Consider the following 24036-nt stretch of genomic DNA (forward strand, 5'->3'; position numbering starts at 1 on the left):
TATCGGCAAAGGGCCTACCTTCACTCCATCCAGGACGGCTTTGATGACGCTGGTGACGGACGCCACATTTTCCTTGTCCTCCAAGTCGATGCCGTCCAGCATCACCTGGTCCGCCCAACGGATGAGGTTGGCGAGGCTCTGGTACACGCGGTTATGGCAGGAAGACAGCGCCGAACTGTGGGAACGGCGGGAGAGTATCGAGTCAGAGCAAGAGTAGACACAGCGTTGGGGGGGGAAGATTAAAGAAGGATAAACAGAAAAGTGGCATGGGGAACAGACGAAAGAGACAGAAAGGAGAATGATTCAAGACAACAATAACAAAAGGCGACGGGACGAGCACAGGCTGGTGACCAGAATTCACACAGAAGCTACAAACACATCCAGCTATTAAACGTCATATTAATGGGGCAGTTGTTGAGGATCTGCATGCCTGACTACGAGCTTTGGAGTAGTGCTGACAGAAGAATGCACAACCACACAGGGTGTTGTTGTGCATTTACACCCAACACTAAGGCGTGGCACGGGCCTGCGCCAACATGCTGACCATGATCCACAGCGCTGGAATATCCATCCGCCGTCTCAGTGCGGCTTCGCTGTACGCCGAGCACGAGACCACTGGGGGTCAGCGGAAGGATTTAAAAGGACGGTGACGCAGAAGTTTAACCCAGAAAGACTCTGAGAAGTTAGGAGTTAGAATTAAGTCCACAGCTGTGAGTGACTCGTCACTATGACTGCAGAAACGTGTTTAGCACTCAAACCTTTTGGCAAATAAATAATTAATCATCTTAGCACTGCGTGCCAAACCGCTGGAAGGAGTTACACCCAATGTTGACCTACTTATTTACCCGATATTGATTTGAATCACTGTCGACAGTAACGCCGTCGTGCTTGTTTCACAGATGCCAAGGCATTGTTCCGATCATTAATGTGCAAGGTTAAACAACTCTTCTTTGTCACACAACAGTAACTTGATGTACAGAAGTTCATTTGCAAGAATAACAACCGAGTGAACTTCCACTGTGATCTGTTGGGATTTGACTCGAGTCGACTGGGGTCAAATCCCCAGAGTCGCCCGCTCCTCAATGTTGCAGCAACAATCCATCAATCTCTTCTAAACACAGGGCTGTGAGATACAAAACGTGTCACCTCTAACCTCCACGGTCATCGGCACTGAGACAACCCGACCACAGCTGCAGCCGAGGTTACTTTGGCGGAGATGGTTTACCGAACGCAGAGAGTCAAATAAACGTGCCGTCGGTCAATATATCCAACGGTAACTGGAAGAGCCAAATATGGCGATGACGATATGTTACTCTGTATGTACACTGGGTGGCGCTGTTTTAAGGGTCCAGTGCTTCGGCATATAGCCAATTAGATCGTTATTGACATCAGGTGTTGGACCCCGGGAAGAGCAAAGAGTGTTATGCTTCTAACAACCGAGTGATAATTGTTGGCATTAAGGGACCAGGGTTTATGTCCGAAAAGATTTTTATACATGGTTCAGACACATTTTGACCAATGGGATTTTCATGACTTTTTGCCAAATTTCCATGACCAAACATTTTTGAAATCTCGGTGCATGGGGAAAAAGTGAGAAAACGTCGTATTTAAACGAACAATGAGAATTCCAAAGCATACCGTATAACCTTAAATGACACAAACGAATGAGACAATAGTTTGATTCAAAGAATAAACATTTGTCTTTCCAGTTAAGGTGCGTTCAGTTAAGGTGCGTTCACTTGCAGCGCGAGTATGAGAGCTGTATGCCGGCTTATATTTGGAGCGTCGCTCTTTTAAAAGCATTTGAATGGAACACATTTCCATGACTTTTCTAAAGCATTGGGGATTTTTGTTTTTTCCAGGACTTTTCCAGGCATGGAAAGAACCATTTTAAAATGCCATGACTTTTCCAGGTTTTCCATGACCGTACGAACCCTGTTTATACATCACAACGTGGATCATGTATCCGATCTAAGCGACGAGCGCTTCAACCAGATCAGTCCAGAGGGGAAAAAACACCCTCGGTTGCCCAAAGTGTCAGACTGGGCTCCTTCAACAGTCACATTTCTGATAGCGTGCCACATGAAGACGGATTGATTCGTGAATGTAATTTTAAAGGCTTCAGGCGTCAAGTCCAGGAAGTGCTGCTGCCTGTCACAACACACCATCAATCTCCAGGAGCTGCTAGGCCTGTGGTCGTCTCCATCATGCAAGCTCCGACATGTCCTGCATGCAAACTGATGACGTTATGCTTTACGTCAGGAGGCGGGAATGATCGGAATTAGTTGAGAAATGGTGCGTTGGGAATTCAAAGATATTTAGCAGGGAAAGGGGAGCAAACGGGAAGCGAGAGGTTTTTTTTGTATTTTCAAATGTTTCGTTCTGGAATATGAAAAGTTTGAAGACAACACCGGGTCAAAAAAGGCCTTCAAATAAATAAAAATATGTTCCTATAAAAACAAGCAGCTCACCTGTGCTGTATCCGGATGTCGACCTGGACCAGAGGCAGGATGGCTTCCAGCACCTTGCTGGCCGAGCCCGGGAGCATCTCGAGCACCTTCTTCTCCACGACCATTTTGTCCACGATTGTCTTGAAGTAGCGCAGGGCACTGACCACCTCCTTCTCGTGCTCCTCCAGCCGGCTGACCTTCTGCAGAAAAACGAGAGGCGATAACACACAGCGGTATTTAAAGAATCGCACGACACGGCTACTCGCGCTTTTCACGGTGACGCGGAACTTTTGACAAGCTTTTGGAAAACAAACAGAGTACGCAATGAAATTACTGAACAATCAATCTATTATTTGGACGCCCACCACAGGCTGGTCTTCATACTGTGGTTCTATTATGACCGGTTTGCTTCATCGCAGCTCATCTATCAAGTGATGTGGCTTGGAGCCATTTTGGTGCTCCAGCAACGGGCTCTTTCAGCTCCTCTATTCTTTCACAGCAGGGCTGCTTGGGAACAGCTCCGTACGCCGAAAGCCTTAAGAGGAAGCGGCCCAGTTCCATTCATGTCTTTATAGGTTTAGACACCTGCTGTAATGCCGCGACTGGGAAGCGGTGGGAACCAGCAGGGAAACCCGCGCAGACACAGACACAATGGCGTATGGGAGCATAGCACATGAAACAGGAAACAAATTGTTTCAGAAATAGGCAGACAAACACACGGCGGAAAAAAAAAAGGTGGGAAAGAGCCGCATTTCCCACAATGCACACACACCTTGTTTGGCGGTTTCTCTGTACTCTTGGCTGCTGGCTCGGGCTGCAGTTGCTTGCCCTTCTTGGATGGAGTCCTCTTGATCTTCGGAGAGTGAAACTTGTCCATCAGTTTCATGGTGAAAGAGGACAAATGGGACCGCTGCGAGTCTGTGGACACGAGAGAGAAGAGGAAGGCGAGTGGTCAGTTTGAGGAGGAGAGATTCTTCAGGGGTGGGGGGGGGGGGGGGGGGAGGGAACAAATATATAAACAGGTGGCACAAGCCCACTGAAGTGCATCACTTTCCCACAATGCAACTCATCTGAAATGATACACCAGCTAGATACAACAACACTTTATCTTTAAGGAGATAAATATTCCTAGCAGGAGCATTTCACCTGCCCTCGCAGCTCCCTACAATAAAACCTGCTGTACAGGCACAGAGCCTCTTCAGGGAAGTCACTTATGTGCATGGATGTATGCACACACACACACACACACACACACGTGAGTTCACGCAAAAGGGAGACAAGGCCAGAGCAAGAAGAGTGTGGTTATAATAAAATACTGTAGTTAGGGCTGGGATGAAATTGCTTCATGGGTACATAATTGAGACGTTTCATAATAGCGGCGCAATTTCATCAGAATTCCACTTGTTCGGGGGGGGGGGGGGGGGGGGGGGGTCATCAGTGACAAAATTACACCTTTATCTGTTGTAATCTTCCCTCAGCTCGACAACAGCGGGATGCGACATTCCACGGCCATCAGCGTAAAATACACTGAATAGCGGCGGCAGGAAAACACCACGAGCCGGGCGGCGCTTTCATCTGCACCATCGATCCACATCCACCACACTGTTCTCTCTCTCTCCCTCCCTCTCCCTTTCCTTAATCCTGCTCATCCCTCACTCCGAGCAAGAGCCAAAGTTTGCCGAGGCAGCCAAGGGCGACTGTGTGTCTCATTAAAAATGTTGACGAGAGCGCTTTTAGTAGAGTTTCCTTCCGATTGCAAATGCATGTGGCAGGCATGGGGGGGGGGGGGGGGGGGCATGCCATGGAGGACAGTCTCCTCCTCCTCCTCCCATACCTGCTAGTTTTGCAGGATGCTATCCTGGCAAGGTTTCCCTTTTCCCGCAGAGTGTATATTTGACCGCGAGCCTCCATATAAATCTAGCCTCACATAATCCAATCTGTTTGACCTTGTTTCCCTCCTATTCCTGGCATAAGTGCAAGGCCTGTGGCTGACGTCACGATGTGATGGACCCTCTTGCTCAATCCAAGCGGGACGACGTGCGAGTTTACAGTCGCGAGCCAGAGTTGCGAAGCGGTGTGTCACATCAGCGCAACGAGCCGCCGCCACGATGGATACAGCCGGGCCGCAAGGACGCCGTCGCAGCCGCCCCGCTGTTCGTCGTGCACGCTGGATCGGTTCCAAGCCTCCCCTGGTCCCTATTAATTTCTCGACCACCTCCCTTCCTCTCTCTTCAGTTCTGAGAACAGAAAGCCCTCCCCACCCCCTCTCCTCGAAAGTTCACTGTAAGTCGGGTTCAGCCGCTGAAATGACGTCATCAACAGAGAAAAAAAAATTAACTCGGTGAACGAGAGAACGTCAGCGAGAGAATACAGTGAATTCCTCTGTTACGGTCGCGTACGCCTCTCGCCGTCCTCCCTCCTGCTACCGCCAGCCGCCCGTCTGCCGCTGTCCAGAGTTACGAGGTGGTGATGTCATCGCTTGTAATGTCCATTCCTGAATCTCACGAGAAACGGGCTGAATAGGAGACTGAAAGAAACCTCACAGTAAAAACATTTCCCTCCCTTCTTTCCTTCGGCTGCCCAGGCTGCCTGCCTAAACTCTGCAAAAACATTTTTCATACACAATCTTATTTATTTGCTGGAGACAGTATCTGGAGTGAAACTGTTTTTTAGAGTCGTGGTAAACGGCGAAAGGCACTTCCAACACTCGATTACCAGAACGGGCCGGATCATTCACAGCCCTCGCTCCTCGTTGATTCCGGCTCGTGCCGACGAAATCTGTTTAAAAACACAGTGCAGGACAGCAGCCGGCCCGAAGCAGTTCAATTCAATTCAATTCAATTCAGTTTATTTGTATAGCCCAATTTCACAAATTACAAATTTGTCTCGGAGTGCTTTACAATCTGTACACATAGACATCCCTGCCCCAAAACCTCACATCGGACCAGGAAAAACTCCCAAATAACCCTTCAGGGGGAAAAAAAGGGAAGAAACCTGGAGGAGAGCAACAGAGGAGGATCCCTCTCCTAGGATGGACAGATGCAATAGATGTAATGTGTACAGAAGGACAGATTTAGAGTTAAAATACATTCAATGAATATGACAGAGTGTATGAATAGTTCATAGTAGGCATATTCCACGATGGAGACCTCCACGATCCATCAGGCAGATGGCGGTGGGGAGGAGGAGGGCGGAGTCTCAACAGGACAGTGGCGTAGTCATGAGCAGGAATTCCACGACCCAGACGATCCATCAGGCAGATAGATCTATGCCGTCTCATAGGGTCCGATGACCCCATGAGACGTAAAGTCAAAAGGACTTCCGGGAGAAAGCAGAGTTAGTAACGTGTGATTGAGAGATGAAAATTCATCCTTAAGGAGAGAAAAAAGGAGATAGGTACTCAGTGCATCCTAAAACGTCCCCGGCAGCTATAAGCCTATAGCAGCATATCAAGGGGCTGGACCAGGGCAAACCTGATTCAGCCCTAACTATAAGCTCTGTCAAAGAGGAAGGTCTTAAGTCTACTCTTAAACGAGGTGACTGTGTCTGCCTCCCGGACTGAAATTGGAAGCTGGTTCCATAAAAGAGGAGCTTGATAACTAAAGGCTCTGGCTCCCATTCTACTTTTTAAGACTCTAGGAACTACAAGTAGTCCCGCATTTAGTGAGCGTAGCTCTCTAGTGGGCAATATGGTACGACAAGCTCCTTAAGATATGATGGAGCATCACCAATCAAGGCTTTGTAGGTTAAGAGAAGAATTTTAAAAGTGATTCTTGATTTTACTGGGAGCCAGTGCAGAGCAGCTAGTGCAGGAGTGATGTGATCTCTTTTCTTAGTTTTAGTGAGAACACGAGCTGCAGCATTCTGGATCAACTGGAGGACCTAAGAGATTTATTAGAGCAGCCTGCTAATAAGGAGTTGCAGTAATCCAGTCTCAAGTAACGAACGCGTGAACCAATTTTTCTGCATCTTTTGAGACAAGATGTGCCTGATTTTTGAAATATTACGTAGATGAAAGAATGCAGTCCTTGAGATTTGCTTTACGTGGGAGTTAAAGGACAAGTCCCGATCAAAGATAACGCCAAGATTCTTTACAGTGGTGTTGGATGCCAGGGCAATGCCGTCTACAGAATCCACATCACCAGATAATTGATCTCTGAGGTGCTCAGGGCCGATTAAAATTACTTGGTTTTGTCTGAGTTTAACATCAAGAAGTTGCAGGTCATCCATGTTTTTATGTCTTTAAGACATGCTTGAATTTTACAGAGTTGGTTGCTCTCCTCTGGTTTTATCGATAAATATAGTTGAGTGTCATCTGCATAACAATGAAAGTTTATGGAGTGTTTCCTGATAATATTGCCCAAAGGAAGCATGTATAAGGTAAATAAAATTGGTCCAAGCACAGAACCTTGTGGAACTCCGTGATTAACGTTGGTGGTTATCGAGGCGTCATCGTTTACAAATACAAACTGAGATCGATCTGATAAATAGGATTTAAACCAAATTAGTGCCGTGCCTGAAATGCCAATCGACTGCTCCAGTCTCTGTAACAGGATGTCATGGTCAATGGTGTCGAATGCAGCACTAAGGTCTAACAAGACCAGGACAGAGAGGAGTCCTTTATCTGCTGCCATTAAGAGGTCATTTGTAATTTTCACCAGTGCCGCCTCGGTGCTGTGGTGTTTTCTAAATCCTGATTGAAATTTCTCAAATAAACTATTATGATGTAGAAAGTCGCACAACTGATTTGCGACCACTTTCTCAAGGATCTTGGAGAGGAAGGGGAGGTTAGAGATCGGTCTGTAGTTAGCCAATACCTCTGGATCCAGAGTGGGCTTCTTCAGGAGAGGTTTAATAACAGCCACCTTGAAGGAGTGTGGTACGTGGCCTGTTAGCAGAGACACATTGATAATATCTAATAGAGAGCCGCCAATTAAAGGCAAAACGTCTTTAGACCCCCAAAACGTCTTTAAGCAGTTCAGTGTGGTTACACTTCCATAGAGGGTTGGATTTGACTCCTCTGTTGTAAACTGCCACAGTCCCGAGAGAGAGACACACACACACACTGCATTTTTCACAATGCTGTAAATCTGCATGAAAAAACAACAACAGGGAATCCCTTAAAATCAGATTGTTTACAAAAAGGGTCGAGCAAGTTAGCATCTCTCTGAGACGTTTGAATTGCTTGAATACTGGGCTGCTCCGAGAGACCTCGGGGATATTTAAAACAAACACCGCGGTGGGAGCGACTTGAACAAAGCCTGGGAGGGTTCTCACACGGCTCCGTGGTCCAGCGAGTCCCCAGGAGCCCTGCAGGCTGTGGGATTGCCTCAAAGCGTCGTTGCACAAGAAGCAAATACAAACATACGCACGGAGGACATATACGGGTGCTTCGCATATTTTCTCACTAACCGCGGGTTCCCATAGACCCCCACATATTCTGGCAGAAGGGTTATAAATCAATAGCAGCCATCCCAGTACATTCAGTGTCTTCAATCCCGGGTTTCCCCCAACACAAACCCACTGGTTTAAAAACAATCTAAATCGGTATCTCTAAAAAACAAAGTACAAACTCGTAGTACTTTCAAATTATGAACAGGGACTTCCCCGGGGATCTGTTCTTTAGCATCCAGATTAAATTAATCCTAACTGGAAAAAAGACTTCTATAAAAATGTTTTATGTCTTTTTGCGTATGGCAGATTTGATAGTTTCCTCAACAAAAAAAAAAGAAGAAAAAAAAGGTGGAATGTATAAATAAAGCTTTTACACACTGTTGACACTTTCTGACTGAGACACTGTTTTCCAATAAACTGCGTTTTATTAGTGTAAACCGTGTGTGTTCTTTTCTATTTATAGGACAGCCACTGTGAGCATGAGAAGGTTGATATGAATGTGTCAGCTTGTTTATAGTTTAATGGACAACACAGACCAGGACACTCACACATGTCCATATACATGTAGTTTTACTTATAACCTTGGATTTACACGCCTACTTGTTGGTGCTACATTTACTTAAACTGTGCAATGACCCACACATTGGGAGAGATGGCGCGGCTGTGTCCAGACGCCGTCGAGGTAGCTCCGCGGAGATTGTGCGCTCTTTTAGTTTTTGTGTTTATTTTTAATGTTTTCTTTGCCACAAACACATCGGCACTAACAGCATACGACCACAGCACACTTTTGGACATAAACTTTTGCGCAAAACAAGGGTTTTTGTCCACTTTTTCCATCGATCCAGCGTGGCCGGCAGAGATCGTACGAGCGAACCACATCAACAACAGTGGAGCCGCTACTACGGGGAGACGACGAAAACATCGAGGGAAACGGAGCGGAATTCGGAACAGACTGAGAGTTCAAGCCCACCGTCCACCTCTGCCCAGCATCCTTCTTGCTAACGTCCAGTCTCTGGAAAATAAGATGGATGATGTCAGGGCAAGGATCAGATTCCAACGGGACATGAGGGACTGTAATATCTTTTGTCTGACGGAAACATGGCTGACCCCGCTGGTGCCGGATCGAGTCATATGCCCAACCGAGTCCTTCTCTGTTTTCCGTGCAGACAGAACGGAAGAGTCTGGTAAATCTAAGGGTGGAGGGGTTTGCTTCATGACGAACAACATGTGGTGCGACCCCAAGAACATTAAGACTCTTTCTCGTTCCTGCTCGCGAACCTGGAACATCTGACGATCTCATGCCGTCCATTCTACCTTCCCCGGAGTTCAGCTCGGTCATCACCACAGCCGTCTACATACCACCACAAGCGGACACCGACGTAGCACTATCGGACCTACATGATGTGTTATGTCGGCATCAGAACAAGTATCCCGACGGCTGTGGTGGTGGCTGGGGACTTTAATAGGCAAACCTAAAAAAGTCATGCCAAACTTTCACCAGCACATTACGTGTGCTACCAGAGGAAAGAACGTTGGACCACTGCTATACGCCATTCAAGAGAGGCTACAAGGCTGTCTCTCTCCTCCGTTCGAAAATCAGACCATGCCGCCATTTTTCTGCTTCCGGAGTACCGCAAAAGATCGCGCTGGAAGCGGTAGTGACGAGGAACGGAAGCGGTGGTCTGACCAATCAGAGGCTGAGCTACAGGACGCTCTGAGTATCGCCGACTGGGACATGATCCAATCCAGTTCCAGTGACGCCAGCGAGTTTCGGAAGTAGCAATGAGCCTCATAGCAACGCTAACGGACACCATCGTCCCCACGGTAAAAGTTAGGGTCTTTCCTAACCAAAAGCCGTGGGTTGATAGATCCATCCGTGAAGCTGTGAACGCCCGTGCTGCCTATAACTCCGGTCTTGTATCCGGCAACATGGACGAGTACAAGGCAGCGGTCTATGGACTGAGGAGGGCGGTGAAGAAGGCCAAGAGGAGGTACCGAGACAGAGTGGAATCACAGATGGAGCAGCGCGACACCAGGCGCCTATGGCAGGGGCTACGGACTATCACAGACTACCAGAGCAGACCCGGCGCTATGGTGAGTGCCGACGCATCCCTAGCGGACGACCTGAACTCATTTTATGCACGGTTTGAGGCTAGCAACAACAGCGCTAGCTCGCCGCTAACAACAACACCGTTAGCGTAGCCGAGGTGAGTTCTACCGCTGGGGATGAACACACACTCTCTGTGACCGAGCACAGTGTGAGGAGGGCTCTGTTGAGGGTGAACACCAGGAAAGCTGCAGGTCCAGATGGCATATCTGGGCGAGTACTGAAGACCTGTGCTAACCAGCTAGCTCCAGTGTTCACCACAATATTCAACCTCTCCCTGGCTGAGTCCGTGGTCCCCGCCTGCTTCAAGAGATCCACTATTGTCCCTGTGCCCAAGAATGCTTCTCCAGCATGTATGAATGACTACCGACCGTGGCCCTCACCTCGGTGGTCATGAAATGCTTTGAGAGGCTGATAAAGGACTACATCTGCGCCTTCCTCCCTTCCTCCATGGACCCGCTGCAGTTTGCTTATCGCCCAAACAGATCCACAGATGATGCTGTCTCCCAGGTACTGCACACCACACTCTCTCATCTGGACAGCCAGAGGGGGGGCTATGTGAGACTGCTGTTCATTGATTATAGTTCAGCTTTCAACACCATAGTCCCTCCAGACTGGCCGGCAAGCTGATTGAGCTGGGACTGAACACCCCTGTGTGCTTGGATCCTGGACTTCCTGACCGCCAGGCCACAGGTGGTCAGGGTGGGCAGACACACCTCCAAATCCCTCACCCTGAACACAGGATCCCCCAGGGTTGCGTCCTCAGCCCCTACTGTACTCCCTGTACACACATGACTGTGTGGCCAGGTTCAGCTCAACACCATCATCAAGTTTGCGGATGACACAGTGGTGGTGGGCCTGATCTCCGACAACGACGAGAAGGCCTACCTGGAGGAAGTTGCTGATCTGTCACTCTGGTGCCAGGACAACAGCCTCATCATGAATGTCACCAAAACTAAGGAGCTGATTGTGGACTTTAGGAGGGTACAACAACAGAGGACGACTCACCACTGGGGATTAACGGGACTACTGTGGAGAGGGTGAGCGGGTATAAATACCTGGGAGTCCACATCACCGAGGATCTGACATGGTCAACAAACACAGACACTCTGGTGAGAAAGGCAAGGCAGCGCCTCTACCACCTCAGGCAGCTGAGGAAATTTAAAGTTTCCCAGAGGATCCTTCAGTCCTTCTACTCTGGAGCTGTAGAGAGCGTCCTGACAGGAAGCATCACAGCCTGGTTTGGCAACTGCTCCGCTCGGGACAGGAAGGCTCTGCAGAGAGTAGTGCTCGGCTGAACGCACTATTGGAACTACACTCCCACCCTGCAGGACTTGTACACCAGGAGGTGCAGAACCAGAGCCGCAGGATCATGAAGGATCCTCACCACCCCAACAACAGACTGTTTCAGCTGCTGCGGTCAGGCAGGCGCCCGTAGTCACGCTGCAAGAACAGAGAGACTGAGACGGAGTTTCTTTCCTCAGGCCATCAGGACTGTGAACTCCGACCTCACCAGGACCCCCACATAGACCCACACAACTGCCCCTCTTAGGCACACACACACACACACACACACACACTTACTGTAAATATTGTGTTGTTTTTTATTGTAAATAGTGTGTACTTGTTGCCCTTGCACATTCCTGCTGAGCATTGCCACTTTCATTTCACTGCACACCCTGTGTGTGTATGTGACAAATAAAACAACATCAACATCTTGACATCTTTAGCTGAACACAAAGCTGCCAGTTCAAACATCTGGACAGAGACAGTCCGATATTTCAGTGGGAAATAACACAATCCCAGTCGATGGAAACAAACCCTGGAGCACGACTGATGGCCGGTGACATACGAGCGCGTCCAGACCCGTCTGAAGAAGCGACGGGCTGGCAGATTGATCTGGTTCTTGTTCGGTACAGGTGCGATCTCTACGGGACAGCTGGTCGGCCCCACACTAATCCCCCGCCCCCCGAACCCGCGCTAGGAATAGGATGAAAAGAAAAACTGGGTGGAGGGATACAGGGGAGGCTGTCCGTCAGGTCACACACACACACAGCTGTCACCTCCCGCTGAACTCGGCCAGGACCGCTCAAAGAAAGTGGGCACGCCGTGCGGAACGGGACTTGTTGAGCATGCGAGGGGAGATCGCAACAGGAGTCAGAACGGTCCCCGTGCCGGCTGTTGAAGAGGCCTCGGGGCGAGGGGGGGGGGATCTGAGAGTGTTTTTTGTTAGATAATTCAAATTATCTTCTCAACAAAGCGGGTACTGTCTGGAGAATGAATGAAACCCCTCAAGGAAATGGTGTAATCGTCTGCTGCTCTCGATACTGAGAGAATGAATATCTATGAGTTTGTGTACACACACACATAGGATGGAGAGACGCAGATGAATTCCAACTCTCTTTTAAACTTTCAAAATCACAGAATCCGTCGACTCTTGACACACGTAGGTAGAACTTCTAAAATATGACGGGGAAAAAAAAACCCTGGGGGTGTGAATAGACGGAGCGTTATTTAAAAGCAATGACGCCTTATTTGGCGATAACAACAACAACACGGCGAGTAAATTACCGTCTGCTACACTGTGAAACATTAACGGCGGCGTGCCAGGCATCTCATCTCCACAGACGAGACCCGCCGCGGAGCGGGAGTGTGGAATGTGAGCCTGAGAGGCGTGCGAGAAGAACAGCGGGAAGAGAAATCGAGAGGAATTCAACAGGAAATAGTTAAGTGCTCGGTGAATTATTCATCCTCCCCATTGTAGTGGGTGGCTTCCTGCTGGGCGTGTTCCAGTTTTCAATAGGCGACCTCTTTGTGTCCTCGGTCGCGAACAAGCGGCGCGATAGGAGCGAGCGTGTTTGCTGCGAAGCAGGCGGCAGAGGGAGCCCCGGTGTGGCGGGTTTCAGGAGGGAGAAGGCCACCGGTGGGTTTTATTGCCGTCCCGCTGTGCCGTTCAACAACGAAGCCGCGGCGAAGAGCGAGAGCCCTGCGGTCTATTTACAGAGCGAGGAGAAGGAGATAGAGTCGACGCTAAGTGCTCGGCACATTTACCATCTATTGTATTTCCCTCAAACAAAAGAGACGCAGAAGAAAGGTTTTCATGTGGCAAATCAAATCGCCAACGCAGGCCGACACGTCCAAATACTGGATTTCTTCGGCCGCCCGCTTCCCAATGACTTCTGGAGTCCTGAAATAAACATAATGGGCAAATCATTTTTGACTCGCCGTCTGTGTAATTACATCCGTCAGTCCCAACTGAAAGGGCTGATTGAGATGAATGTGTCGCTGCAGTACTAGAAAAATAGCTGTCTTGGCGCATATATACTGAATATCATAGCATACAATTACATTTCAGAACTAGAAGTGGCACTCGGTAGAGCGCATACCTTCACATATCACAAGATTGGGCATTGAACTATGAACATTTTGGCATTAGTTGCATGCCAATTGGATACAAATTTACCGTGCTATGGTAAAAAGAAGATTTTGACCTTTTCATGACCTTGACCTTTGACCCGATCGATCCCAAAATCTAATCAAATGGTCCCCGGATAATAACCAATCATCCCACCAAATGTCATGCGATTCGGTTTAATACTTTTTGAGTATGCGAGTAACACGCATACAAATAAATAAATTCACGGCGATCAAAACATTACCTTCCGCATTTTCAATGCGAAGGTAATGAGAAAACCCAAATTCGCCTCCCACACTTAAACCGTAGACCATCTTCATGACGTGGTTGGTTTGACGTCATTATTTAAATTATTGTCCGGAAGAAAGTGCTGCTTGCCTTTTGTTTGGGAGAAAGACCAGGTCCATTTTAAAAACAACAACATCTCAGCCAATATTTCACGCTATGCATAACTCACACAAAAATGCCCCTCCGTGTGTTACGCCAGCCCCACCAGCCGTGGGTCACCGGCCAGGAGCAGATATCAACGTGGTGATGGAGGAGGAACAGACGGCCTGGTCGACCACGGCTGACGGAGCGTGGACACACAACGCGGGCGATCTATAACCCAGATCTATATGTTTTTTATAAACAACAGCGAACCCCGTCCTTGATAACGGCTTCGTGGGAATGCGTTTGCGCCCCTATGTAACAGTTTAGCTCCACGCCTTCCTTTTTTATTAGTTGTTTTCATCATGTCTCACTGACGATCACGTCATTCCAGATCCCGCTTCCCATCTCGTCAGTCCAACTTCTTTCACCTGCCTCTGATCACTCCCTCGTTAGTCCCTCATTACCTTCACCTGGTCTTCATGCCCGTCTCACCTGTTGCCCATTCCCTCATTAGTCCCCGTCTATTTAAGTTCCCTCTTGTCCTCTGCCAGATTGTTTTGTGTTCTTCTTGACCAAGCCCTCCAGCGTTACAAAGTGTATTTATCTGTTCCCGTCTGTTTTGTTCCTGCCGGTACTTGGAGTAAAGTTAATTATTTTCCAGTTCTGTCTCCTGAGTCGTGCATTTGGGTCCACCCGAATACTCCCGTGACACCCTATGTGCGACATAAAGATGAGCAAGTGAATAAAAAGAACAGTGTCTCTGAGCGTACAAATCTGCTCTCAAATCTAACCACAGAGGTGACACAGTAGACCGAGTGTCTCTACGGGAAAACTCCGTGAACAAGACATCATTACCCGCATGAGTCACAAGATTAAAACATCAAAAGTATACCTTCCATCAGCTTTTTCACCGTTTTTTGGAAAGCTCATAAAAAGAGGGGAGAGTAGCATTCTCCGTGCAAATGTCTTCCGATTCCCAATTTCATAAAAGTATTCTTACGCAATGCCCGTGTGACGCATCTAAAAAAAGTGAGCTGAAACTAGAATTATCTGCGAGGATGAAAACATCGCATTGAGACATAATAACTGAGCAGCGAGCAGCATGCAGAGGCACATAACACAATCCCGCCTAATCTCTTTTGGGTGACACACCTCGCATTCCTGCGTCTGGATATGTGTGTCGTGCGCTGCTCGTTGCTCAAACGGCTGAAGCCAGACGTCTCCACCGCATCTTTAGTGGAGTTTACGGGACAAATACCCCATTTACACCGTCACGATTGCTTTTAAAACGGGCCCGCGGGAAGGAGGTGTGTATTTTCACGGCCCCTTGAGAACACACGGCGATCCGACGAAGCTCGATCCATCGTCTAAATCGTCCGTCGTGTGCAGCGACAGAACGGCGCCTTACAGCGATGTTGGGCGAGCAGCGAGTCACAAGGCGATCTGCTGCTGGAGACAAACAGAAACACAGTGAGGGGAAACAATCGTATTGTGTTGTATTCATAACAGCTTAGAACTAGAACGGGCACTCGGTAGAGCGCATACCTTCGCATATCACAAGATTGGGCATTGAATTATGAACATTTTGGCATTAGTTGCATGGCAATTGGATAAAAATTGAAGATGTTGACCTTTTCATGACCTTGACCCCAATCGATCCCAAAATCTAATCAAATGGTCAACGGATAATAACCAATCATCCCACCAAATTTCATGCGATCTGGTTTAACACCTTTTGAGTTATGCGAGTAACACGCAAATAAATGGCGATCAAAACATAACCTTCCGCATTTTCAATGCCACGATCACACCGCTAGCCGGTGAGATGTGGTGGCGTGTAGATGTGAGGAGCAGTGGATCAACGCGATGATGACAGAGTGAAGCCGTCTCCTTCGCTAACATGTCATTTTGCAGCAGGAGGAACGGTGTCTCCTCGCAGGGAGAAATACATATATATAATGATGTAAAAAGGACGACTATACACACACAGGTTGTTGGATAAGTTCGTAAAATGAAGTACCAAATGCTTCGAAGTTTATTCCTACTGGTCGTCTTACTCCTTTCTAGCTAGCGTGGCATGATGGTGCGAGTAATACATAAATCAATAAAGATTAACCGTACACACTACTGGTGGCTGAGTTACCATATTACCCCCCCCCCCCAGGCTCCTTTAACCATTATGATTCATCCATTCCTCTGCTTCACTGCTTTTTGGTGGCCTTTCACGCCCTTCCTCTTCGGTTAGTGTGTGTGTGTAATTGAAACTAAATTAAGAGCAATCTATTAGTTGACTACGTTATTGCATTATACCAACCTGCGTTGAGTTAACACGACGACTCCAATAACCAGCAGTTGCAACTGGTTGCGTCTGGTTTCAGTGTGGCTCGAGGTCTCATCGTGGGCACCGGGCGAGCTAATGGAGGAACTAGTTACCGGGAGCACAGCGGGGCGGCGCTGAAAGCTACGGAGGGAGCCCCGAGGTCGAGGTCACTCAATTGTCCCACGGACAACGTGCACATCAACGTCCCCAGGCGGTGACAAATGAGGAAACAAAGAGTGCATCGAAACTATTCAACCAAAAGTGAAAGGTTGCGGAGGGGCTGCCGCAGGCCCTCGTTTCCAACAGCATCGACAACAAATAGAAAGCAGTCCACCACGGCACACGAGGCTTCTGATGCGCCGGCTGAACACGTGAAGAACAGACCGAACAAGAAAGCCGCAAAGACTTGCAGTGACAAAAGGGTAGAGCAGACAGAGAGAAAAGAGGAGGAAAGGTCCAGGCGTGAACTTGTTCCACAGCAGTAAACCGATTAACCTAGTAGCCTCGAGGAGGATTAATAAAAACACAATTAACTTGAGAGTCCCTGTGCGTGGCTGCAGGAAGCGCAGAAATCACTCGGCATCGGCAAATAATGCTCACACTCTCTCGGCCTGCGTGTTGAAATGAGCCAATATTTCTATTTTATAACGGGAAAAAATAAGAAATCCCTCTTTCTGAAATGTTAACGGTATAAAGACCAATGCAGAGTTGTGGTAGTTACAAATAATGTTTGTTTTCTTCACAAATCACCTCACACATGTTATCAGAGAACAGCGGTTAAAAAAAATATTTGTATGTATTGTATGATGAGCGCGATAGACGGAACAACGCATTAAATAGCTAAATGTGGAATGAGAAGATTATTCAATAATTATAACATTAACTTAATTTATATAGCACCTTTAACCCTTGTGTTGCCTTAGGGTCATTTTGACCCGAATCAATATTACACCCTCCCCCCGCTTTAGGATTAATTTGACCCCATTCAATGTTTAATGTCGGTGTTCTTTCGGTAGTCAACAAACAAACATAAAGTGCCTCACACTTAAACTTGGAAAACAATATTAATTCTAATAATTTTCTGGAGGTTTTAATTGCTGGCGTCAAATTGAACCCAAAGGGTAAAATATGTTAGTAAATATAAAGGTAACAGGAGGGTGAAACATTGAATCGGGTCAAAATGACCCTAAGGCAACACAAGGGTTAAAAGATTGCTTTGACAGAAAAAGCGAGAGAAGCGAGACAATTACACAATAAAAGCTCAACAGGGAGGCCCAACAAAGCAAGATAACGATAAGAGTTAAACCCTGATAAAACAGTCGAATAGATGAAACATAAAAATAAAATCGATACGATAAAAATAAACAAACACAAAAATGTAAATGCTCATTAGTTGTATGCCCTAATTTGTTGGTTGTAGGTTGTGCTCGCTCGTGGTCGCCTATGGAATGAATGAGGCTACAGACGGTGTAATAAAGGTATATCATATATATATATATAATAAAATATCATATGTAATAAAGGTATATCATAAATGTAGACTGTTGCATTGGAGGACAGAGCAAGCAACATGTGAAGGGGAGTTTTGAAAGCGGGAAATCCCACGGCACTCACACACACACACACACACAAACAAACACACACACACAATCCTGGGTACCCCTCCTGTTCCTTCCCCCCTGACGCCGAGGCCACTGGTACAATTTCCCGTCCCTCGTCTCCCTCGTTGGAGAGCCGCTCCCTCTTTCCTGGACTCAGAACCTCGACTGTTTCACACCTTACCTCACCTAAACAGACACAGGCCTAATAACACAGCGGGAGACAAAGAAAGCCGACTGCCTGAAACCCAAAGAAGCAGACCCATCCTTCAGCCGACCTTCTGGCTCCAGTGGTTTACTGCATTTTTGCAGAATTCCATTTCGCTCGCTTTGCAGAGACAGACGGGCGGCAGGTTCACCAAGAACAAGTCACTCGCCCGCCAGAATACAAGTCGGACACGGATACAAGCGGCGGCGTTCTCGTGAGTAAATGGCGAGGAGTGGTGCCACTCTCCGTGTTGGAGGGCCGTACAATGGCCATCTTGTCTGTGCGGCGGGCCACTCGTCATCCTCTCGACGCTCGCACACTGCGTCGGACGAGACCGACAGATGCTGATAACACACTCGTCATCTCGCAGTTGAACCAAACGCATTCGGATTGTTTCACGGCCTCTTAAAAATAGACTCGAGTGACAGATGTGTCCCGCCACTGAGGAAAATGACAATTATGCAGTGGTTTGGTGTCAGAGATGCATAATCCAACAAAAACCTTATGGTTTCTTTTTACTCATAACGCACACAAGGACAACACTCCGTTTCCCTCTGTGCTGTTGTAGGAAGTCCATAAGTCTGGCATTTTGATTATTCCCATGTACTGTCCATATTCTGATTTAAAATGCGTTTCATTAACTTAACATATTCACTTCTCACTGTATTTAAATCTTTAAATAAAACACTTTTCTATCACTTCTGAGTTATTGTCATGTCACGAAACAGATTGTGCATTTCATTTGTGGTTTTGACGTTGTTCCCCACATGAAACGGTGTGTTGGGAGGAACTCGACTTTACGGCAGGACAAAGACCGCGAGAGCTCTATTGTTGAGGATCAGTTCTCGAGAATAAGTCCTTAAAACTAAATCTCTTAAGCTTGAAATGAATACAAATATAGATGATGTGCTTAAAAAAAAAAAGCTGTAACATATTTAGTTATGCAGCCGTCTTACTGAGGAAAAATGTGAAAAGGTTGCGTCGACAAGACGCCGTATCCTTCCTGCTACGTATCGATCGATATCCGCTTTGTCCTCCGAGTGCACCCTCGCTGCAGCGGGAACACCCAACAACAAAGATGGACCCTGCAACACTGGCTTTTTGCTAAAGCTGTTCAAAGTTTATCCCAAAAGACTCCAACGCTAGTGTGAATTTACATTTAAACTTCGTAGAACATCTGAAAAACAGAACATGTGATCATCAAGGACATGTGTGTAAAGAAAAGCGTGTTGATGATCAGGTATCTGCAACATCCGGCCTCGAAGAGTAAATAGCATTCTGCCGGAGATCAATTTGAAATAAAGTCGATCTGCTATTGGTTCCACCTGAAGTTCTCATTATCCCACTCTGTAAAGCAGCTGGGGGCCAGCAGTGAAGTGGGGGCTCTCCAATACACAGGGAAGAAATCTGGTATGCTTTGAACAGATAAACAGGAAGACTGATTAGAAACGTTGAATCCTCTCCTCACTTAATGGGAAATAAATCATATTGTTATCCCGGTACATTCACACACGTGTCTAAACAGGAGCAAGAGGAATGTTTTTCTTTATTACCGTCGTTTCAGTTTTGCTCGTTTGTGTATTTGTCGCTATTTTTTTCAGTTTGGGCAAATATAATACGTGAATGTGTCTATGAGCATGGCTATGCTCGTGTCAAGTAAACGTCGGATACGTGTTGCCTCACAAACTATAATGAGACAATTATTTAGACGATAATGAAGCACAAGAATGTTTACAGAAAGAACCAGGGGCCGTCTTGCGACGGGGTCTCATTAGCCACATCGGGCCAGAGGCCACGGGCGTAAAGTGGGTGGGAGCCGGGGCCCCTTCCCCGCTTCCTGCCCCCGGACTTCTGCTTCCTTGCACGGACCACAGCCCCATTTGGACTCGACCTTCGTGTCGATGTCGACTCCCGATCTGTGAGGTTTTGCGACTGGCTGTTGCAGCAGCAAAGCTCTGTGCACGGACGTCACAAGGCGGACGCAATACCAGCGGTGCCGTCGGGTCCGATGACAACGAGAAGGCTCTGTGTCGACCTGACTATCTTTTAAATTCTTCAATTAAACTGGAGAAGAAGATATGTGCACAGCAAAAAGTCAGAATAAATGGATGAAGACTTAAGAGGATATATGTTCAGCTTCTGCCCCTCAGACCAAAGTTCGCTGATAGCAGGAGCAGACTTGATTTTAGTCTGGCAAAGCATTTTACAATTTCCTTAGAAGCCCATAAAGCCACAGTGGTGCATGTCATGCATGCATTATTGCTTTTGAAAAAAAAACACCTTCTCTTATTCGGGTTGCGTGAAGAGGAACAGCCAATGGGAAGTTGGCCAGTGATGGAATAAACATGGTGTGTGTCTGCATGAAAGTATGTCATATACGGTTTAGGTATGATAGATTATATCAAACCAGCGATTCTGAATCTCACACACACAGGAAACTGGCAACAACAGTGGGACATTGTATGCCAGCTCCCTGACCCACGCCACCCAAGGGTGTAAATGATTTGACACACTCGACACAAGAGGCAATGAATTGACTGAAACGCCTCTTCAGAATCTGCTTCGCCATTGAGAAAGTTTCTCTTGGCGTTTCTCTCCCTGCTGCTCACTTTGGCGCCTTGGGAAATTGGAAAATGAGCACATTTAAAAGTGCATTAAACAACCATATCATTGTCAGCGTTTCTTCATTCAGATCTAAATGCAATCGCAGATAGTGCAGAATGGCACGACTCGACTTCCTTCGGACACAAATACATTCCAATAACAGCCGATGTTTGATGATGCATCGAGACATGACATCAACTGTAGCTCTGCACTAAATGTTATAAAAACAGGAGCTGAAACATGAACTCCATTGAACTTTCACTGCAAAACAAGAACTGAAAGTAAAGGGTCATTATGAGACTTACGGGTGGTTCTCAGTTTGAGTTCCACCCAGGATTACGTTAAGCCTTTACCACGTGGTGCAATTAACTGATGCAATGACATTGTTCCAGGATAACGAAACCTAAACACAGTGAACATGTCCAGGACTTCCAATCATTTAGTCCAAGTAAAGGTCAGTTCGATTGATTGAACCGTATCAGCACGACCGCAGACTTTGGGTTTGGTGAAGCATCTTTCAGTCTGGACGTCAAAGATCACGAGACACTGGAGACGGTGTGATTAGGTCAAACAGCTGCATCCCAAGATGCCCTGAGGTTTAAAAGTTCTGTAAATCTGCATCGAGATCGCCATCAGATGATTATCCTCAAACGGGATTTGGAAAAGTGGAATCATCCTCTCGGTGATCCTTAACGTGTGTGTGGTTCAAAACATCGGTATTGTTCCCCGAGACGTGGACAGCTCGGCGGGGTCTTCGGCGAAACCTCCTCGGCTGGAGCGCCGTGCAGTCCGTCACTTCGAGACACACGGCTCTCACGTCCGGGCTCGGCGACCGTCAAGACGGGCATGTTGGATTTTAAGATGCCGAGATCACAGCCCCACAGTCTAACCGATAGTGTTTTTTGTTTAACTGGATTAGGACCACGGCATCTTGGCACGGAGACTAAAAGAAGCTCTGCTTTCTGTCCACGCGCTTTGGAGGTGATAAGGCAGAGAGGCGGCCCGCGATGGGAGGATGTGGCCCTGCCGAGCAGCCGCCTCGGGCTGGGTCCACCCAGAGACTTCAAATGAGCACCTTCTCTAAAGCCACACGACACAAAAAGCACTGGAGGAATGTCCCCTGCGTTTCATTCTGCCAGCGAGACGGTTTTTACATTCGAGCTACAAAACGGGCAACGGCAGCCTTAAAACAAAGAAGTACACATCCCCGACGAGCAGTGAGAGTGTACATACACAACAACAACAACAAAAAGCTGAATAAATACATCGTGTACCCAGCGACTTCTGTCCCAGAACCCTGTGCTGGAGAATAACTTACAGCAGGACAGAATGTCCCTTTTCTGTCTGGCCTGTTAATTTAAATTCGGAAAATAAAAAGAAGCCTGTTCTTCCGACTTGTTTCGGCTCCGTGCCGTTCGCACTGTGGGAACAAACCGATTACGCAATATCCAGTTCCTTCGTTGCCAACATCATTTTAATGGCCAAAATAAAATGCTAAATAATTTAGGGTAAACCGCCAGTGTGGCTGCATTCCTCAGGAGGAGACATGTGTTTGTGTGTCTGTACCTGTGTCGTCGTCTGGATCCCCCTGGAGAGAGGAGTCGGTGTGCTCCGAGGAGGCATGGCTCCTCCAGCCTATGTTGCCCATCCGAGAGGCCCCAAGCCCACACACGGCTCCGGGTCCCCGAGGCGAGATCGATGCTTGTACTTTCTGCACAGTGACGACTTGCTGGTCAGGCTGGCGTTCTCACGCCGATCACTCAATAGCGCTGCTGAGAGTTGGTCACGAAGTGACCGGTCCGCACGATGCTTCGGACGCACCGGCCCCGCACTTCGGAGGAAACGTCCACAAATAGCACGGAGAGAAGGAGGCGGGCGCAATTGAAAAGCAATGTGTTCTTTTTCCTGAGTCGGTCGTTTATCGAATGGTTATTTTCGTGAATGCGTCCGGAACCGCAGAAATCCGCACGGAGCGTCAGAGCGAGGCCGCCGTCAGAGGTCCGACCCGCAGTTATCCGGAGGGGCGGACGAGCCGAGGAGTCGCGAACGGCTGAGCCGGCCGCCTGCGGGAACGAACGACCTGCTCTCTGGCGCGAGGGCCGACGCACAGCGAAGCGTCATCTCGTGAGACGAACCCCCTCCGGGAGAGAGGTCCCGAGAGCGCGAATACGACCCGCGATCGGAAGTCAGAAAAAGTGGCATCTATAATCGCTCCTCGGAAGATGTCGAGGGCCGAGTGGCCGTGAAAATATTCATGCCGCAAACACCCGATTGCCTTGGCGGACACGGCCTCCCGGTGCTCATCGATAGCCGTGGTCTTCTCTCCCGTATTCCCTCTGTGCACAGACTTGCTTCCCATCAATGCACTACCTTCCTCCTCCTCCTCCTTCTTTCTCTCCCTGCCCTCCCTCTTTTGCTTTCCCATGCACAGCGCACACAGACTCCGAAAAAACAACAACTAATTACAACACAGCTAAACCTATAAGGGAACAGGGAGCCTCTCATTCTGTGGGAGAGGGAGGTTGAAATGCTTTCCGCCGTCAAACCTCAGAATTTCAACACGTCGAAACCAAGACCCAAAGCTTGGGATCACTCACCAGCGATGTGCGTGAACCCAGTCATCACGGGAAGCCTTTTGTAATCACGACTTGCTCGGGAGCGGCTGTGACTAAGGCGCGGGGGGCTCGCTATTCCTGTACATGAGAAGGAGGGGAAGATATTTCAGTCCGAGGTGATGCAGTGACCACTCGGCAAACACGGAGCCGTGAAAATAAGTCACACTTCAGTGTTAACTCGAGGAATGCGTGAGAGTAAACTTTAGGTTATTGCAGCTGAACCCTTAAAAAAAAAAAAAAGGCAAACACACAGATACACCCTCCTCCACGATGCAAGGGGGGGGGGGGGGGGGAGTCTAAAATAAGGAACTGATGGATCAGTTCCGCTGTGGCCGGCTACGACCATCGGCTGTCCAGTAAGAGAGGAATTTGCGGGCTAATAATAAAACACTGTGCCGCCGCAACGTTGTCCGACACGCCAGAAGCCGTTTTCACAATCAGTCTCGGTGTCTTAGGACACCCAAGTTTTGCAACAACAATTGCGATAATACAAACACAACATAAGTCTCAATTAAGTCTCGATTCTCATAAAGTTGTGTGTCCACGAGGGCGTGTCTTGCAGAACAAGTTTGACAGACGGAGATACAAAAACAACACTCAAAAGTCTCCTTTTGTTGCGGTAAAGGTAACAGTCAACAGCAATACAGGCAACCCTGTTGAGAGGCAAACATGAGCACAACCTCCATGAATAACACAGGTTTATAAATACGCTGAATAATAGGGGCCACGATACCGTTTGACACCGGATGGAACGGAGCACTAATTTGAGCTTCTATTCCCCCCATTTAATAATTCTGGCAAATACGACCAGCTTCAAATTGATAAAAGTTGCAGTCAAGCCAATACATTTTAGAACTAGAACGGGCACTCGTTGAGCGCATACCTTCGCCGCAGACACTTTTTTGGTCCTTGGCATGAGAGTGTGGGGAACTGTAAATTTATGTAACTTGATT

At 47.8% G+C, this 24036-nt stretch overlaps 1 protein-coding gene across 1 annotated transcript in view; it reads right to left on the reverse strand.

Annotated features, from left to right (window-relative positions):
* The window catches only part of rapgef1b (Rap guanine nucleotide exchange factor (GEF) 1b), a 45401-nt gene that overhangs the window by 18098 nt on the left and 3267 nt on the right, over window positions 1–24036 (reverse strand). The window contains exons 2-5 of the mRNA XM_056431848.1: window positions 23066–23161; window positions 3223–3368; window positions 2472–2650; window positions 19–175 (exon numbers count right to left, since the gene is read on the reverse strand). Of these exons, the coding sequence (XP_056287823.1) occupies window positions 19–175; window positions 2472–2650; window positions 3223–3368; window positions 23066–23161 (578 nt within the window). The remainder of the gene's footprint in view (window positions 1–18; window positions 176–2471; window positions 2651–3222; window positions 3369–23065; window positions 23162–24036) is intronic.

The sequence above is a fragment of the Pseudoliparis swirei genome, chromosome 15 (assembly GCF_029220125.1).
Source record: "Pseudoliparis swirei isolate HS2019 ecotype Mariana Trench chromosome 15, NWPU_hadal_v1, whole genome shotgun sequence".
Lineage (NCBI taxonomy): Eukaryota > Metazoa > Chordata > Actinopteri > Perciformes > Liparidae > Pseudoliparis > Pseudoliparis swirei.